The sequence below is a fragment of the Oncorhynchus clarkii genome, unplaced genomic scaffold (assembly GCF_045791955.1).
Source record: "Oncorhynchus clarkii lewisi isolate Uvic-CL-2024 unplaced genomic scaffold, UVic_Ocla_1.0 unplaced_contig_6530_pilon_pilon, whole genome shotgun sequence".
In the NCBI taxonomy this organism is placed as follows: domain Eukaryota; kingdom Metazoa; phylum Chordata; class Actinopteri; order Salmoniformes; family Salmonidae; genus Oncorhynchus; species Oncorhynchus clarkii.
The window spans coordinates 1-20,227 of NW_027259569.1; the positions used below are offsets into that span (position 1 = coordinate 1).

General features: G+C 49.7%; 1 protein-coding gene across 1 annotated transcript; it reads left to right on the forward strand.

The window, feature by feature from the left end:
* Positions 1-2,299: 2,299 nt before the first annotated feature.
* Positions 2,300-19,023, forward strand: LOC139400313 (methionine-R-sulfoxide reductase B3, mitochondrial-like). Its single transcript, XM_071145286.1, has 5 exons — positions 2,300-2,436; positions 3,313-3,414; positions 13,117-13,225; positions 17,375-17,452; positions 18,900-19,023. The coding sequence occupies exons 1-5, from the start codon at positions 2,334-2,336 to the stop codon at positions 19,021-19,023; spliced, it is 516 nt and encodes a 171-aa protein (XP_071001387.1). The 5' UTR covers positions 2,300-2,333.
* Positions 19,024-20,227: the final 1,204 nt, after the last annotated feature.

Genomic DNA, 20,227 nt, shown 5'->3' on the forward strand with positions numbered 1-20,227 from the left:
ACAGTATTCTATCAGTCTAATAGTAGACTACAGTATTCTATCAGTCTAATAGTATTCTATCAGTTTAATAGTAGCAGTAGGCTTGTCTTTCTGTTGTTCCAGGAGAGCTGCTGTACTGGGAGCAGAATACAGTGTTCGCTGAGCTGAAGGTTGGTTGGGACTGTTTCTGTCTCTTTTTAGTGGGAGAGAGAGCACTCAGCTTTAGTCCAGCCGCAGAGCTCTGCCTCAGCTCTATATAAGGCATAGTAGTTCTATATTAGTTCCAGAAGAAGCCAGCTAGCTAGGCTAACTTTTGTTTACCACGTTACACCTCCTCACACATTTTTGTGGCGTTCAGCTTCATCCAGTTTTGTCTGCAGCTACGTTACTGCGAGGTCTTTGAACTGGTATTTCGGCTTGTTTTGGTCGTTTCTCAACAACAAAATGGTCCTTTTCGCCTACTTAAGGGGTTTCCCCTTACTTGGTCCTCAGGACCCCAAGGGGTGCACGTTTCTGTCCTCAGGAACCCAAGGGGGGCACGTTTCTTGGGGCCCCTTGGGGCCCTGAGGACAGAAACGTGCACCCCTTGGGGCCCTGAGGACAGAAACGTGCACCCCTTGGGGCCCTGAGGACAGAGTGGGGGGAAACACTGGCCCTGTATCTTCACCTAAATCAGAACATTTAAAGATAGCAAATGTGTTTTAAAAATAAATTAAGGACAGCTTTTAAAATGTAATTTTTATTTTATTTTTTAAATAATAATAAATCAGATAAATGTATCAGGCTCAGGTTTTGATCCAGTGACAGCTAGCCCTTTTGATTGGACCTCCGACATAATGCTGTGAACCGTTTGAAAGGTTGTCTCGTTTCCTTCTCTACTTCTGCCACCCGCTGGTAGATGTTGGTACTGCGGTTCGACGGCTGAGTTCATCCTAGGAATGTTATCTCCTCATCCGAACAACAACAATTCAAAGTAAACCAGCAAGCCCTTTTTTTTTAGTCATGGCTAATATACTGAAGTATTCAACAAGTGTTCTGAAAATAACAGATCTACAACTCTAGTTCACCTGAACATGACAAGGCTGCTTGGTTTGTTCTAACCATCTATGCATATCTCTCTTGGGCACACACACCAGACACCACACACACACACACACACACACACACACACACCAGACACCCCACACACACACACCCCACACACACACACACACCACACACTCATACACCACACCACACCATCACACCACCACACCACACCACACACACACACACACACACCAGACACCCCACACACACACACCCCACACACACACACACCACACACTCATACACCACACCACCACACCACACCATCACACCACCACACCACACCACACACACACATACCACACCCCACACACACACACACCACACACTCATACACCACACACCACACCACTCCACACACCACCACACCATACCACACACCATACACCACACCACCACACCACACCACCACACCACACCACCACAATACACCACACCACACCACCACACCACCACACCACACCACCACACCACACCACCACACCACACCACACCACCACACCACACCACACCACACCACACCACACCACACCACCACACCACACCACCACACCACACCACCACACCACCACACCACACCACACCACACCACCACACCACACACTTATACACCACACCACACACCACACCACACCACCACACACCACACCACACCACACCACCACACCACACCACCACACCACACCACCACACCACACCACACCACCACACCACCACACCACCACACCACACCACACACTCATACACCACACCACACACCACACCACACCACACCACCACACCACACCACCACACCACACCACACCACCACACCACACCACACCACCACACCACACCACCACACCACACCACACCACCACACCACACCACACCACACCACCACACCACACCACCACACCACACCACCACACACCACCACACCACACCACCACACACCACCACACCACACCACACCACCACACCACCACACCACACCACCACACACAGCAGGTAAAGCCTTGCTTAATAATCACATCTCCAGATTCACCACTAGATGTCCCTCCCTCCACACACTAACTCACTGTGCCCTCACACACACACGCTATCAATCTCTCTGTATCGCCACGACAGCTTGCTTTGTAACCTGTGAGGTCCTGAAATATGTGGCACTGTCCAACATCACACACACCACGCTCCTACTCAGCTACAACCCCCCCCCCCCCTCTCTCTCTCTCTCTTTCCTTGTAGCTTGGTCTGTCTTTCTCTGATTGTGTGCCTGCCCTGCCATGGCTGTCCTGCTAAGGCGTGTGGGCCGTGTGGCTCTACAGTTGTCCCTGAGACAGACCAGGACCCCCCCCCAGAAGGCCCTGCTGATAGCCACTCTTCTAGGTAGAGTAACCACCACTTAACTCTGTCATAACCCCCGGTTAGAGGGACTGGGTGGGGGTAGAATCAGATGATGTCAGTCTCATCACACCCCAGTCCCCCCTTCCCCCCCCCCCCCCCGTGCTACAGCCAGCGCAAATAGAGCCCCACAATGGAGCCGTCATAATACCCAGAAAACCTAGCGGTCAAACAGGGAAAAAGATTCCAATTGTTTTGAAAAATGAATTGTTTTGAAACATTATATGAAATTTAACCAGGCAGTGTCCAGAGGTTTATAGACAGACATGCATCCCATTATGATACTTAACCAGGCAGTGTCCAGAGGTTTATAGACAGACAGACATGCATCCCATTATGATACTTAACCAGGCAGTGTCCAGAGATTTATAGACAGACATGCATCACATTATATGATACTTAATGTAAATAATCTACCAGTAATAATGGACCCTAACATTCTGATCAATGTCGTCCTATAACTGTCTCATCCTCCTAATATTTCATTCTGGATCAATGTTTTCAACATGGCCTCTGTCCTTCAAGGCTCTGTGTGTCTGTCTGTCCATTCTCCTCTTGTCTGTTAACCAATCGTCTTACAGCATCAGCCCTGTTAACCAATCGTTCTTCAGCATCAGCCCTGCATGAAAAAGGTGGGACGTCGGTCGGTGGATGGATCAGACCCGTCTGTCTTTCCGTCTAACAGTGTACAGTGATTGAAATGTGACCTTTGACCTATGTGTTGTTGTTTCTCTCTCTCCCTCCTTGCCCCTCTCTCTCAGCCTGAGTAGCATAGCCCCCCATCCCTCCCTACATCCCTCTCTCCTAGACAGGGTGTGTCAGTCGGGCGTGTCCTCTCTCTCTCTCTCCTCCAATCAGCAGACAGGAGCAGCCAATCAGAAGCAGCCATGTCGGGGTTCAATCTGCTACACCTGATCACCAATGCCAAGCCTGTTACTCTGAAGCCATGTGGGCTCCCTTCAGGTTGAGCTGGGCGCTGTGTGATGTGCTGTGCCTGTCTGCTGTGCTGTGCTCTGCTCTGCTCTGCCCTCTTCTGGTTTTTAATCTCCTTGAGATGTGTGATGTTTTTATGAAGGGTGTGTGTGATGATTTTTTTGTTGTTGTCTCCTGCCGTAAAAACACTCCCCACCTACATTAGTATTTATGAAGTTAATATTTGATCATTATGGTAATTATTGTAGCATTGAAGTTCTTTTTCATAGGATGTTTACAGCCGGCAGGTTTATTTACCATCTATAATAAATACATTGTAAATATTAAAATATAGAGATACAAAAGGTATTTATTTGAAAGCTTGGTGATTGTGGTGTTTTACTGCAGTTTGGCAATAACAACCCTTCTCACATTCTGCTCAGCCGTCTCTTCTCAGCTACAAACCCCCCCCCCCCCCCCCCCCCCCCCCCCCGCCCATCCGTCTCTTCTCAGCTACAAACCCCTCGCTGCCTTTTCAGTTGGTTAATGGAATAACTCACTGCTTGTCTTCCTTTTAGCATCTAACATACTGTGTTGTTTTTCTTTTTAAATGCTGACTAATGTCAACTTCTTTTATCCAGAGAGATTTGGGTTTTAGACGGCTAGAAAACCAGCAACTTTACATTAATCACGTCACACATGTACTTGTCTAATGTCAGAGGTTTAATATGGCTCTGTTAGTTTATTAGTTTATTGTTTATACATTAGACAGGCTTCAGAAGCCTGTTTACCTGTTTAATTCCTCTGTGACCTGACGTTGTTGAATGGTCTCATTTCATTCGCTGTTTTGTGGCTACAAATACCCTTAAAGGATTGCTCACAGTCCTCGATGAAATACCACACTGACGCTCTGCTCGGTCTGGCTCAACACAGAGACCGCACTGACGCTCTGCTCGGTCTGGCTCCACACAGAGACCACACTGACGCTCTGCTCGGTCTGGCTCCACACAGAGACCGCACTGACGCTCTGCTCGGTCTGGCTCCACACAGAGACCGCACTGACGCTCTGCTCGGTCTGGCTCCACACAGAGACCGCACTGACGCTCTGCTCGGTCTGGCTCCACACAGAGACCGCACTGACGCTCTGCTCGGTCTGGCTCCACACAGAGACCGCACTGACGCTCTGCTCGGTCTGGCTCAACACAGAGACCGCACTGACGCTCTGCTCGGTCTGGCTCAACACAGAGACCACACTGACGCTCTGCTCGGTCTGGCTCAACACAGAGACCACACTGACGCTCTGCTCGGTCTGGCTCAACACAGAGACCACACTGACGCTCTGCTCGGTCTGGCTCAACACAGAGACCACACTGACGCTCTGCTCGGTCTGGCTGCACACAGAGACCACACTGACGCTCTGCTCGGTCTGGCTCCACACAGAGACCACACTGACGCTCTGCTCGGTCTGGCTCCACACAGAGACCACACTGACGCTCTGCTCGGTCTGGCTCCACACAGAGACCACACTGACGCTCTGCTCGGTCTGGCTCCACACAGAGACCACACTGACGCTCTGCTCGGTCTGGCTCCACACAGAGACCACACTGACGCTCTGCTCGGTCTGGCTCCACACAGAGACCACACTGACGCTCTGCTTGGTCTGGCTCCACACAGAGACTGTTTGGGTTGGGAGAACCACCTAGAAGGAGGGAGAGATGGAGGGGGGAGAGAGAGGGAGAGAGATGGTGGAAAAGGAGGGAAAGACAGACAGGTGGACGGAGGGAGGGAGGGAGAGATGGAGGAGAGAGAGAGAGAGACCGATGGTGGAAAAGGAGGGAGAGACAGACAGGTGGACGGAGGGAGGGAGGGAGAGATGGAGGAGAGAGAGAGAGAGACCGATGGTGGAAAAGGAGGGAGAGACAGACAGGCGGGAGGGAGGGAGAGATGGAGGGAGGGAGAGAGAGATGGGGGGAGAGAGACAGATGGTGGAAAAGGAGGGGGAGAGAGGGAGGGAGAGAGAGAGATAAAAAAGAAGGTCGGGGGAATGAGAAGCCATAAGTTTGACAAGTTAAAATAAGCAAGCGGGGGTAGCAGAGAACAAACCTTGCTTACAATTAGGAAACAATATTTACACTTGAGGTTGAAAAGCCAGGAAGTCTGAGAAATGGGCTAATTTGGAAGGTTGACCCCCAGCTACATCAGAGCAGGGACCAGGCTACAGTCACAGGGGATGCATTCCAGGGGTCCTCCCTAATGGCACCCTATTCCCTATATAGTGCACTACTTTTGACCAGAACCTATGGCACCCTATGGTGCCCTTAGAGGCCACATTCCAAGACGAGTTCTTTATTGGCTCTCAGAAGACACATGGAAACAGTGGTAGTTTCCCTCATTCACTTTCATCTCGGTAGGACCTCGTCCTTTGGGGCGGCAGGTAGCTTAGTGGTTAGAGCATTGGGCCAGTAACCAAAAGGTTGCTAGATCGAATCCCCGATCTCTCGAATCTCCGAGCTGACAACGTACAAATCTGTCGTTCTGCCCCTGAACAGGCAGTTAACCCGCTGTTCCTAGGCCGTCATTGAAAATAAGAATTTGTTCTTAACTGACTTGCCTAGTTAAATGAAGGTAAAATGTTTTAATTCACTACACCCCTTCCCAAAAAACAGAGGGAGGGAGTACACCATCCCCCCTTACCCCACTCAGTCAGTCAGTCAGTAGGAGGGCACCCTCTACCATCCCCTTACCTCACACAGTCAGTCAGTAGGAGAGTACCCTCTACCATCCCCTTACCTCACACACAGTCAGTCAGTCAGTAGGAGAGTACCCTCTACCATCCCCTTACCTCACACTGTCAGTCAGTCAGTAGGAGAGTACCCTCTACCATCCCCTTACCTCACACAGTCAGTCAGTAGGAGAGTACCCTCTACCATCCCCTTACCTCACACAGTCAGTCAGTCAGTAGGAGAGTACCCTCTACCATCCCCTTACCTCACACAGTCAGTCAGTCAGTAGGAGAGTACCCTCTACCATCCCCTTACCTCGCAGTCAGTCAGTAGGAGAGTACCCTCTACCATCCCCTTACCTCGCAGTCAGTCAGTAGGAGAGTACCCTCTACCATCCCCTTACCTCGCAGTCAGTCAGTAGGAGAGTACCCTCTACCATCCCCTTACCTCACACAGTCAGTCAGTAGGAGAGTACCCTCTACCATCCCCTTACCTCACACAGTCAGTCAGTAGGAGAGTACCCTCTATCATCCCCTTACCCCACACAGTCAGTCAGTAGGAGAGTACCCTCTACCATCCCCTTACCTCACAGTCAGTCAGTAGGAGAGTACCCTCTACCATCCCCTTACCTCACACAGTCAGTCAGTAGGAGAGTACCCTCTACCATCCCCTTACCTCACACAGTCAGTCAGTAGGAGAGTACCCTCTATCATCCCCTTACCCCACACAGTCAGTCAGTAGGAGAGTACCCTCTACCATCCCCTTACCTCACAGTCAGTCAGTAGGAGAGTACCCTCTACCATCCCCTTACCTCACACAGTCAGTCAGTCAGTCAGTAGGAGAGTACCCTCTACCATCCCCTTACCTCACAGTCAGTCAGTAGGAGAGTACCCTCTACCATCCCCTTACCTCACAGTCAGTCAGTAGGAGAGTACCCTCTACCATCCCCTTACCTCACACAGTCAGTCAGTCAGTCAGTAGGAGAGTACCCTCTACCATCCCCTTACCTCACACAGTCAGTCAGTCAGTCAGTAGGAGAGTACCCTCTACCATCCCCTTACCTCACACAGTCAGTCAGTAGGAGAGTACCCTCTATCATCCCCTTACCCCACACAGTCAGTCAGTAGGAGAGTACCCTCTACCATCCCCTTACCTCACAGTCAGTCAGTAGGAGAGTACCCTCTACCATCCCCTTACCTCACACAGTCAGTCAGTCAGTCAGTAGGAGAGTACCCTCTACCATCCCCTTACCTCACAGTCAGTCAGTAGGAGAGTACCCTCTACCATCCCCTTACCTCACAGTCAGTCAGTAGGAGAGTACCCTCTACCATCCCCTTACCTCACACAGTCAGTCAGTCAGTCAGTAGGAGAGTACCCTCTACCATCCCCTTACCTCGCAGTCAGTCAGTAGGAGAGTACCCTCTACCATCCCCTTACCTCACACAGTCAGTCAGTCAGTAGGAGAGTACCCTCTACCATCCCCTTACCTCACACAGTCAGTCAGTAGGAGAGTACCCTCTACCATCCCCTTACCTCACAGTCAGTCAGTAGGAGAGTACCCTCTACCATCCCCTTACCTCACACAGTCAGTCAGTAGGAGAGTACCCTCTACCATCCCCTTACCTCACACAGTCAGTCAGTAGGAGAGTACCCTCTACCATCCCCTTACCTCACAGTCAGTCAGTAGGAGAGTACCCTCTACCATCCCCTTACCTCACACAGTCAGTCAGTAGGAGAGTACCCTCTACCATCCCCTTACCTCACACAGTCAGTCAGTCGTGGAAGAACATGGAGGCTGTCCTGTTTCAGTTTAAACCAACATTCCACACACACACACACACACACACACACACACACACACACACACACACACACACACACACACACACACACCAACCCCCTTCCTAGTTCACCCCCTTGTGCGTAAAAAGTAACTTTCCCCCCACAGGACATAGAAAAGTGGGCATCAATGGAGTCCATTCACTTCCCTGCCTTTTAACGTCCCCTTGTATTTTCTCCATTCATATGGTTTCAATCTAACAGGCAGGAATTCTCCACATAGTCCACATGAGAAGACCCCCCCCCCCCCCTCCCCTCCCTCCCAAACCACACACACACACACCTCCTCCCCAAAACCTGAAACGGGAACGACCTCACCGGCAGCCAGATTCCTGCTCCGCACGGGGAAAATCCCAACGTTCCAGAAATGGAAAAACAAAGTTACTTCCTTTTTTTAAAGAAACGACAATGGTTACCGACGCCCCGGCAGCACACTACGGCTGCATTCAAAACGCCATTTACTGTTCCCCGTGTAGCGCCCATAAAGGCGTCGTCATGCTTCCCATTCGGAAAAAAAAGTTGTGAAATGTTTGTGCTCATATTATGACAATGATTGCGTGACGTTTTTTGTTGTTATCGGGCTTCGTCAAGGGCCGTTTCGTACACACTTCTTTCCCCTCTCGAAGCAAGTCGGAAGTTCAGGAGCTGAAGTCGACACCCCTTTGTCATGTCATTGGTCAACAGTATGGATTCTTCAATGAACTGTCATGTCGTTGGTCAACAGAATGGATTCTTCAATGAACTGGCATGTCGTTGGTCAACAGAATGGATTCTTCAATGAACTGTCATGTCGTTGGTCAACAGAATGGATTCTTCAATGAACTGTCATGTCGTTGGTCAACAGAATGGATTCTTCAATTAACTGTTTGTCATTCAACGATAGACTAATTGTTTTCACGATCATTTTTTTTCCACTTGAGAAAATACTGCAGCAAACTGTTTTAGATATAAAATTGTGCGACTAAGATCTCCTCGTTAAAATGAATGACAGATTTCTTGTTACTCAACATGACCAAAAGTATGTGGACACCTGCTTGTCCAACATCTCATTACAACATCTTGGGCATTAATACGGAGTTGGCCCCGCCCCTTTGCTGCTATAACAGCCTCCACTCTTCTGGGGAGGCTTTCCACTAGATATTGGAACATTGCTGCTATAACAGCCTCCACTCTTCTGGGGAGGCTTTCCACTAGATGTTGGAACATTGCTGTGGGGACTTGCTTCCATTCAGCCACAAAAGCATTAGTGAGGTCGGGCACTGATGTTGGGCGATTTAGGCCTGGCTCGTAGTCGGCGTTCCAAATCATCCCAAAGGTGTTCGGTGAGGGTTGAGGTCAGGGTTCTGTGCAGGCCAGTCAAGTTCTTCCACACTGATCTCGAAAAAATAATTTCTGTACGGACCTCGCTTTGTTCACTGTATGGGCCTCCGCTTCATGCTGAAACAGGAAAGAACCCTCCCCAAACTGTTGCCACAAAGTTGGAAGCACAGAATCGTCTAGAATGTCATTGTACGCTGTAGCGTTAAGATTTTCCCTTCACTGGAACTAAGGGGCCGGAACCATGAAAAACAGCCCCAGACCATTATTCCTCCTCCACCGAACTTTCCAGTTGGCACTATGCATTGGGGCTGGTAGTGTTCTCCTGGCATCCGCCAAACCCAGTTTCGTCCGTCGGACTGCCAGATGGTGAAGCGTGACTCATCACTCCGGAGAATACGTTTCCACTGGCTTTACCTCCCTCCAGCCGACGCTCGGCGTAGCGCACGGTGATCTTAGGCTTGTGTGCGGCTGCTCGGGCCATGGAAACCCATTTTCATGAAGCTCCCGACGAACAGTTCTTGTGCTGACGTGGCTTCCAGAGGCAGTTTGGAACTCGGTAGTGAGTGTTGCAACCGAGGACAGATTATTTTTACGCGCTTCAGCACTCGGCGGTCCCGTTCTGTGAGCTTGTGTGGCCTACCACTTCACGGCTGAGCCGTTGTTGCTCCTAGACGTTTCCACTTCACAATAACAGCACTTACAGTTGACCGGAACAGCTCTAGCAGGGCAGAAATCTGACAAACGGACTTATTGGAAAGGTGGCATCTTATGCCGGTGCCACGTTGAAAGGACGTTCTACTGCCAATGTTTGTCTATGGAGATTACATGGCCGTGTGCCCGATTTGATACACCTTTCAGCAACAGGTGTGGCTGAAATAGCTGAATCCACTAATTTGAAGGGGTGTCCACATACACTATACACAAAAGTGTCTTAGAATAATTGTGACTATGTTGAGGAAGTGTATACTGGCTAAGGCGTGTCAAGATGGACAAAACCGTACTATTGTCTCTTTTTTTCTCATTTTTCAAGCAAAGGTCTTTTTTTAAGGGACTGTGGCGAGCACGCTTGTTTGGTTGGATAAGGCACCAGCCGAACCGAAGCATGTGGGAGCCTTAAGACTCTGGTCTAAAGTAGTGCACTTTGTAGGGAATAGGGTCCTGGTCTAAAGTAGTGCACTATGTAGGGAATAGGGCCCTGGTCTAAAGTAGTGAACTAAATAGGGAATAGGGTGCCATTTTGAGATGCAACCCTACTAAGGACTCAGCAGTGATTTCCTTGCAGAAGAAGGCTGTGACGATGGTGATGGTGATCGATGGAGGAAATGAAGGAGGGGGAATGTGACGGCATCATACAATGTTAGGAAATTACCATCCAGTTTCAGCCTGTCATTATAAACCTGCAGTCAGCGACGTCTCCTTAACAAAATGGCGTACTGATGGACATCTAGCTCCCCTGTCCCGCCTCTCATCTAGCTCCCCTGTCCCACCTCTCATCTAGCTCCCCTGTCCAGCCTCTCATCTAGCTCCCCTGTCCCGCCTCTCATCTAGCTCCCCTGTCCCACCTCTCATCTAGCTCCCCTGTCCCGCCTCTCATCTAGCTCCCCTGTCCCGCCTCTCATCTAGCTCCCCTGTCCCGCCTCTCATCTAGCTCCCCTGTCCCGCCTCTCATCTAGCTCCCCTGTCCCGCCTCTCATCTAGCTCCCCTGTCCCGCCTCTCATCTAGCTCCCCTGTCCCGCCTCTCATCTAGCTCCCCTGTCCCGCCTCTCATCTAGCTCCCCTGTCCCCTGTCCCGCCTCTCATCTAGCTCCCCTGGTCCCGCCTCTCATCTAGCTCCCCTGTCCCGCCTCTCATCTAGCTCCCCTGTCCCCTGGTCCCGCCTCTCATCTAGCTCCCCTGCCCCGCCTCTCATCTAGCTCTCCTGTCCCCTGTCCCTCCTCTCATCTAGCTCCCCTGTCCCTCCTCTCATCTAGCTCCCCTGCCCCGCCTCTCATCTAGCTCCCCTGTCCCCTGTCCCTCCTCTCATCTAGCTCCCCTGTCCCTCCTCTCATCTAGCTCCCCTGTCCCCTGGTCCCGCCTCTCATCTAGCTCCCCTGTCCCGCCTCTCATCTAGCTCCCCTGCCCCGCCTCTCATCTAGCTCTCCTGTCCCCTGTCCCTCCTCTCATCTAGCTCCCCTGTCCCTCCTCTCATCTAGCTCCCCTGCCCCGCCTCTCATCTAGCTCCCCTGTCCCCTGTCCCTCCTCTCATCTAGCTCCCCTGTCCCTCCTCTCATCTAGCTCCCCTGTCCCCGGGTCCCGCCTCTCATCTAGCTCCCCTGTCCCGCCTCTCATCTAGCTCCCCTGGTCCCGCCTCTCATCTAGCTCCCCTGCCCCGCCTCTCATCTAGCTCCCCTGTCCCCTGTCCCTCCTCTCATCTAGCTCCCCTGTCCCTCCTCTCATCTAGCTCCCCTGTCCCCTGGTCCCGCCTCTCATCTAGCTCCCCTGTCCCGCCTCTCATCTAGCTCCCCTGTCCCCTGTCCCTCCTCTCATCTAGCTCCCCTGTCCCGCCTCTCATCTAGCTCCCCTGTCCCCTGTCCCTCCTCTCATCTAGCTCCCCTGTCCCTCCTCTCATCTAGCTCCCCTGTCCCGCCTCTCATCTAGCTCCCCTGTCCCCTGTCCCTCCTCTCATCTAGCTCCCCTGCCCCGCCTCTCATCTAGCTCCCCTGTCCCCTGTCCCTCCTCTCATCTAGCTCCCCTGTCCCTCCTCTCATCTAGCTCCCCTGTCCCGCCTCTCATCTAGCTCCCCTGTCCCCTGTCCCTCCTCTCATCTAGCTCCCCTGTCCCTCCTCTCATCTAGCTCCCCTGTCCCGCCTCTCATCTAGCTCCCCTGTCCCCTGTCCCTCCTCTCATCTAGCTCCCCTGTCCCTCCTCTCATCTAGCTCCCCTGTCCCCTGGTCCCGCCTCTCATCTAGCTCCCCTGTCCCGCCTCTCATCTAGCTCCCCTGTCCCCTGTCCCTCCTCTCATCTAGCTCCCCTGTCCCGCCTCTCATCTAGCTCCCCTGTCCCCTGGTCCCGCCTCTCATCTAGCTCCCTGGTCCCGCCTCTCATCTAGCTCCCCTGTCATCTCGGGTTAACCCAGAACTGAAACCTTGAGTACATTTGGGGTCACAAGCGTTGACTTTTACATATTCTCTGTCCACTACCTAGACTTTTTACCTAGACTATATTTGAGTTGTTAGCTTTGTGGAATCAGTCTGGTCTGCTCCAGGACATGCTTTGGCTGTAGCACCCCCCCCCCCCCCCCACACACACACACACACTAACTGTAGAGAAGTCATGATCAATGCAAAAACAGTGGTCAGTTCCAGGCAAGAGTGAAGTAATTACAATCTAAAAACCTAAGTTTTCATTCACACCTCCCCACTCAGTCCCCTTATACTAAATTGTATGACATTTAGTTTAATGTTGATGAAGTGATGAACGTGTGCTCGTCTTGCCTGGAACCTGAGTGATATGAGAGCAGTGCCTGAGCATCTTGTTTAGACAGGGAGTGTGATGAGTAGCTAGGGTCCTGAGTTTCTCCTGACCTGGGAAAACTCCTGGCCCTAGTGGTGATGATTTATAAATAATGATGAGGGACTAGTAAAGGCAGAAGGGGTCAGGGGGGAGACAGAACGGAGGAGACGCACCATCCCTCACCACCCCTCCCTCCTCCTGACCACAGTCGTGGTTCTGAGACCCTCCCCCTGACCACAGTAGTGGTTCTGAGACCCTCCCCCTGACCACAGTAGTGGTTCTGAGACCCTCCCCCTGACCACAGTAGTGGTTCTGAGACCCTCCCCCTGACCACAGTAGTGGTTCTGAGACCTTAACTCTTCCCTTCTCCTCCTATAGGAACCTGCCGGACCAAGAAGACATGGCCCAGGTCCTTCTCTCAGGAGGAGCTGAAGAAACGTCTCTCCCCCATTCAGTTCCATGTCACCCAGGAGAAAGGAACAGAGAGGTATAGCCCCTCCCCCCTTCCCCAAAGCCTACAGTATGGGACCCCCAAAGCCTACAGTATAGGGACCACCAAAGCCTACAGTATAGAAACCCCCAAAGCCTACAGTATGGGACCCCCAAAGCCTACAGTATGGGACCCCCAAAGCCTACAGTATAGGGACCCCCAAAGCCTACAGTATAGAAACCCCCAAAGCCTACACTATAGGGACCCCCAAAGCCTACAGTATAGGGACCCCACAAGCCTACAGTATAGGGACCCCCAAAGCCTACAGTAAAGGGACCCCCAAAGCCTACAGTATAGAAACCACCAAAGCCTACAGTATAGGGACCCCCAAAGCCTACAGTATAGGGACCCCCAAAGCCTACACTATAGGGACCCCAAAAGTCTACAGCCTACAGTGCATTTGGAAAGTATTCAGACCCCTTGACATTTTGTTACGTTACAGCCTGATTCTAAAATGGGTTAAATAGTTGTTTTCCCCCCATCTACACACGATACCCCACAATGACATCACAATACCCCATAATGACATCACAATACCCCACAATGACATCACACTACCCCACAATGACATCACACTACCCCACAATGACATCACACTACCCAACAATGACATCACACTACCCCACAATGACATCACACTACCCCACAATGACATCACACTACCCCACAATGACATCACACTACCCCACAATGACATCACACTACCCCACAATGACATCACACTACCCCACAATGACATCACACTACCCCACAATGACATCACACTACCCCACAATGACATCACACTACCCCACAATGACATCACAATACCCCCACAATGACATCACAATACCCCACAATGACATCACAATACTCCACAATGACATCACACTACCCCACAATGACATCACAATACCCCACAATGACATCACAATACCCCACAATGACATCACAATACCCCCACAATGACATCACAATACCCCCACAATGACATCACAATACCCCACAATGACATCACAATACCCCCACAATGACATCACAATACCCCCACAATGACATCACAATACCCCCACAATGACATCACAATACCCCACAATGACATCACAATACCCCCACAATGACATCACAATACCCCCACAATGACATCACAATACCCCCACAATGACATCACAATACCCCACAATGACAACACAATACCCCACAATGACATCACAATACCCCACAATGACAAAGCAAAAACAGGTTTGTAGAAATGTTTGCAAATGTATAAAAAAATAAATGAACTGATATGTAAATGTGATAAGTATTCAGACCCTTTAGTCAGCACTTTGTTGAAGCTCCTTTGGCAGCGATTACAGCCTCAAGTCTTCTTGGGTATGACGCTACAAGCTTGGCACACCTGTATTTTGGGAATTTCTCCCATTTTTCTCTGCAGATCCTCCCAGAGTTCCTGAGCGCTCTGGAGCAGGTTTTCATCAAGAATCTCTCTGTTCTTTGCTCTGTTCATGTTTCCCTCGAACCTGACTAGTCTCCCAGTCCCCGTCGATGGAAAAACATCCCCACCAGCATGAAGCTGCCACCACCGTGCTTCACCGTAGGGATGGTGTCACCACCGTGCTTCACCATAGGGATGGTGTCACCACCGTGCTTCACCATAGGGATGGTGCCACCACCATGCTTCACCATAGGGATGCTGCCAGGTTTCCTCCAGACGTGGCTTTTGGCATTCAGGCCAAACAGTTCAATCTTGGTTTCATCCGACAAGAGAATCTTGTTTCTCGTGGTCAGAGTCTTTAGGTGCCTTTTGGCAAACTCCAAGTGGGCTGTCATGTGTCTTTTACTGAGATGCTGTCCTGAGGTGCTGTCCAGAAGGACAACCATCTCCACAGAGGGGCCCTGAAGCTCTGTCAGAGTGACCATCGGGTTCTTGGTCACTTCCTCTGACCAAGGCCCTTCTCCACGGATTTCTCAGTTTAGCCAGGAAGCCAGCTCTAGGAAGAGTCTTGGTGGTTCCAAACTTCTTTCATTTAAGAACGAGGGAGGCCACTGTTCTTGGGGACCTTCAGTACTGCAGAAATGTTTTGGTACCCTTCCCCAGATCTGTGCCTCGACACAATCCTGTCTCTGAGCTCTTTCATGGCTTGGTTTTTGCTCATGACATGCACTGTCAACTGTGGGACCTTTTTATATAGACGGACATGTGCCTTTCTAAATCATGTCTAATCAATAGAATTTACCACAGGTGGACTCCAATCAAGTTGTAGAAACATCTGAAGGATGATCAATGGAAACAGGATGTACCTGAGCTACATTTTTGAGTCTCATAGCAAAGGGTCTGTAAATGCTTATAGAAATAAGGTATTCCTGTTATTTTCTGCAAAGATTTCTAAAAACTTGTTTTTGATTTGTCATTATGGGGTATTGTGACGTCATTATGGGGTATTGTGACGTCATTATGGGGTATTGTGATGTCATTATGGGGTGTCGTGATGTCATTATGGGGTATTGTGATGTCATTATGGGGTGTCGTGATGTCATTATGGGGTATTGTGATGTCATTATGGGGTATTGTGATGTCATTATGGGGTATTGTGATGTCATTATGGGGTGTCGTGTGTAGATTGATGAGGAAATTGTTTTATTTGAATCCAACTTTAGAATAAGGCTGTAACGTAACAAAAAGTCAAGGGGTCTGAATACTTTCCAAATGCACTGTACAGTAAAGGGCCCCCCCAAAAGCCTACAGTATACAGTCCACTGACCCCAGTAGTTGGAAGAGGGAGGAAAGTCAATCAAGTCAATTCATTTAGGGGGGTATATAGTGTACAACAATAAGCATTTCTGTAAACACCAATGAAAGGGAAAAGATGTGTAAGAATTATTATTATTATTATTATTATAGTAATTAAGACACGTGATTTTTTTGTTGTTGTGTGTCATTTTTCCCCAAACGCAACGTTCCAGAACATTCCTGTGTCACATCGACATTAAAGCTTGGCTGGCGTATCCTAACGGTCCTAGCTGGGTCCACACTAACCCGTCTTTAGAGGCTGCAGCGTGTCTAGTCAGTCGGCAGCAAAACTGTTGTTTGCTGTAAAATAAGGGGGAATTCTCAAATGGGACCATATTCCCCAATGGGCTCTGTCAAAAACAGTGTTCTATATAGGGAATAGGGGGCCATTTGGGCTCTGGTCAAAAACACTGCTCTTATATAGGGAATAGGGTGCAATTTGGGCTCTGGTCAAAAACACTGCTCTTGTATAGGGAATAGGGTGCCATTTGGGCTCTGGTCCAAAACACTGCTCTTATATAGGGAATAGGGTGCAATTTGGGCTCTGGTCAAAAACACTGCTCTTGTATAGGGAATAGGGTGCCATTTGGGCTCTGGTCCAAAACACTGCTCTTATATAGGGAATAGGGTGCCATTTGGGCTCTGGTCCAAAACACTGCTCTTATATAGGGAATAGGGTGCCATTTGGGCTCTGGTCCAAAACACTGCTCTTATATAGGGAATAGGGTGCCATTTGGGCTCTGGTCCAAAACACTGCTCTTATATAGGGAATAGGGTGCCATTTGGGCTCTGGTCCAAAACACTGCTCTTATATAGGGAATAGGGTGCCATTTGGGCTCTGGTCCAAAACACTGCTCTTATATAGGGAATAGGGTGCCATTTGGGCTCTGGTCCAAAACACTGCTCTTATATAGGGAATAGGGTGCCATTTGGGCTCTGGTCCAAAACACTGCTCTTATATAGGGAATAGGGTGCCATTTGGGCTCTGGTCCAAAACACTGCTCTTATATAGGGAATAGGGTGCCATTTGGGCTCTGGTCCAAAACACTGCTTTATATAGGGAATAGGGGGCCATTTGGGCTCTGGTCCAAAACACTGCTTTATATAGGGAATAGGGGGCCATTTGGGCTCTGGTCAAAAACACTGCTTTATATATAGGGAATAGGGGGCCATTTGGGACACAAAGAAGAAACTCAGTGACACTAGTCTCCACCCATGATGTTCTTATGAGGCGCATTGGCCTATGACTGTTATTATGCGGTTGTCTTAAGTTGACTGCACTAACCGTTGCTCTGGATAAATGACTAAAATGACTTGCCTGGACTGTAGGAGTGTAACTAGTGTAACTAGTGCGTTGATCCATCTCCCCCTCACAGTGCCTTCAGAGGGGAATACACTGAATATAAAGAGGATGGCATCTACACCTGTGTCGTCTGTGGCTCCCCGCTGTTCAAGTAAGTTCTTAGAATGTCGGTGACATCATTACTGTATCCCCACTTCCTATCTTCTTCTGACTGGTCTAACCTTCCTCTTCCTCAGAGCTAGTTTAGTCCCTTCTAGTCTCTCTCTGATTTGGTTAAAGAGGCACTGTCCCTCCTCTTAGTCCCTAGTCCCTGGTCTCTCTCTAATTGGTTAAAGAGGCACTGTCCCTCCTCTTAGTCCCTAGTCTCTCTCTAATTGGTTAAAGAGGCACTGTCCCTCCTCTTAGTCCCTGGTCTCTCTCTAATTGGTTAAAGAGGCACTGTCCCTCCTCTTAGTCCCTAGTCTCTCTCTAATTGGTTAAAGAGGCACTGTCCTTCCTCTTAGTCCCTAGTCTCTCTCTAATTGGTTAAAGAGGCACTGTCCCTCCTCTTAGTCCCTAGTCTCTCTCTGATTGGTTCAAGAGGCACTGTCCCTCCTCTTAGTCCCTAGTCTCTCTCTAATTGGTTAAAGAGGCACTGTCGCTCCTCTTAGTCCCTAGTCTCTCTCTAATTGGTTAAAGAGGCACTGTCCCTCCTCTTAGTCCCTGGTCTCTCTCTGATTGGTTAAAGAGGCACTGTCCCTCCTCTTAGTCCCTAGTCTCTCTCTAATTGGTTAAAGAGGCACTGTCCCTCCTCTTAGTCCCTGGTCTCTCTCTGATTGGTTAAAGAGGCACTGTCCCTCCTCTTAGTCCCTAGTCTCTCTCTAATTGGTTAAAGAGGCACTGTCCCTCCTCTTAGTCCCTAGTCTCTCTCTGATTGGTTAAAGAGCCACTGGTTTCTCCTCTTAGTCCCTAGTCTCTCTCTGATTGGTTAAAGAGCCCCTGGCTTGTCCCGGCAGTGGCCTGTCTGACCCATTTTAAAGGTTAACTGTAGCATCCACCGAGCCTCGTTACCAGGTCGCCTGTTTCCCTCCGCAACACACAGCGATTCAAAGACAACCGGACAGGAATAACAGCTAGGGTAGTCTTACAGAGATAGACACGTACACACGCGCAAATAGGACACACACACACACACAGCCTCGTAGCTTAGACCCTATGTTCCCAATGGAGACGGTTTGGGAAGAACATCCCATGTAATATCAAGGAGAGGAGAAAACACCATTTAATTTATCTTTATTTATTGTATTTATTGTTGTTGTTGTTGTTGTTGTTGTTGTTGTATTTATTGTTGTTGTTGTTGTTGTTGTTGTTGTTGTATTTATTGTTGTTGTTGTTGTTGTATTTATTGTTGTTGTTGTTGTTGTTGTTGTTGTTGTATTTATTGTTGTTGTTGTTGTTGTTGTTGTTGTTGTATTTATTGTTGTTGTTGTTGTTGTTGTTGTTGTTGTTGTTGTTGTTGTTGTTGTTGTACTTTTGAAGTGCCTGCTGCTTTTTGTATTGTTTTTTTGAGTTGAGAGAAAAGAGACTTTGTCTAAAATCCGCCGTCTCCCTTTTTGCAGGTCAGAGACCAAGTTTGACTCTGGATCAGGTAGGTTTGATACAGAAAACATTTTAACCCTCACACGTTATCCCATGACTTCATCTGGCACCGACCAACCGCCTCACAAGGCAAGGCAACGCTGAGGACGAGTCACGTTGTCTTGTTTCCCTTCACTTGCTTCATGGCAAAATACATGGTAGAATATACCTTGTATTGAGTCCCAACTTGCACCCTATTCCCTATTTTGTGCACTACTTTAGACCAGGGCCCCATAGGGGTAGTGCACTACTTTAGACCAAGGCCCTATAGGGGTAGTGCACTACTTTAGACCAGGGCCCATAGGGGTAGTGCACTACTTTAGACCAGGGCCCCATAGGGGTAGTGCACTACTTTAGACCAGGGCCCCATAGGGGTAGTGCACTACTTTAGACCAGGGCCCCATAGGGGTAGTGCACTACTTTAGACCAGGGCCCCATAGGGGTAGTGCACTACTTTAGACCAGGGCCCCATAGGGGTAGTGCACTACTTTAGACCAGGGCCAATAGGGGTAGTGCACTACTTTAGACCAGGGCCCCATAGGGGTAGTGCACTACTTTAGACCAGGGCCCCATAGGGGTAGTGCACTACTTTAGACCAGGGCCCATAGGGGTAGTGCACTACTTTAGACCAGGGCCCCATAGGGGTAGTGCACTACTTTAGACCAGGGCCCATAGGGGTAGTGCACTACTTTAGACCAGGGCCCATATGGGTAGTGCACTACTTTAGACCAGGGCCCCATAGGGGCAGTGCACTACTTTAGACCAGGACCCATAGGGGCAGTGCACTACTTTAGATCAGGGCCCCATAGGGGTAGTGCACTACTTTAGACCAGGGCCCCATAGGGGTAGTGCACTACTTTAGACCAGGGTTCATAGGGGAATCCTTAGAGAATAGGGTGCCATTTTGCATGCGCCCCCATGTTCCACTCAACATAATGTATAGCTGCCATCCCAAGGCCTCATATCAACAGGAGTTCCAGATTAGAGAAGTTGAGCTAGTCATATTTCTCTCTCTTTATCGGGTCTTATTTACACCAGTGGATCCACAGCTTGACCCTTCTGGCTAATTTCACCTTCTTTGCAATGTGGTGTGTGTCTAGGTGTGTGTGTGTCTAGGTGTGTGTGTGTCTAGGTGTGTGTGTGTCTAGGCGGGTGTGTGTCTAGGTGTGTGTGTGTCTGTGTGTGTGTGTGTGTGTGTGTGTGTGTGTGTGTGTCTGTTTTGTCACATGCTTGGTAAAGAAAAAGGTGTAGTCTGACAGTGTGTGTAGGTGTGTGTGTCTAGGTGTGTGTGTGTGTCTAGGTGTGTGTG

Coding starts and splice junctions, on each gene's coding strand:
- LOC139400313 (XM_071145286.1), top strand. CDS start 2,334: ATGGCTGTCCTGCTAAGGCGTGTGGGCCGTGTGGCTCTACAGTTGTCC. Junction 2,437..3,312: donor GCTGATAGCCACTCTTCTAG/GTAGAGTAACCA, acceptor TCCAATCAGCAG/ACAGGAGCAGCCAATCAGAA. Junction 17,453..18,899: donor TGTGGCTCCCCGCTGTTCAA/GTAAGTTCTTAG, acceptor CCCTTTTTGCAG/GTCAGAGACCAAGTTTGACT.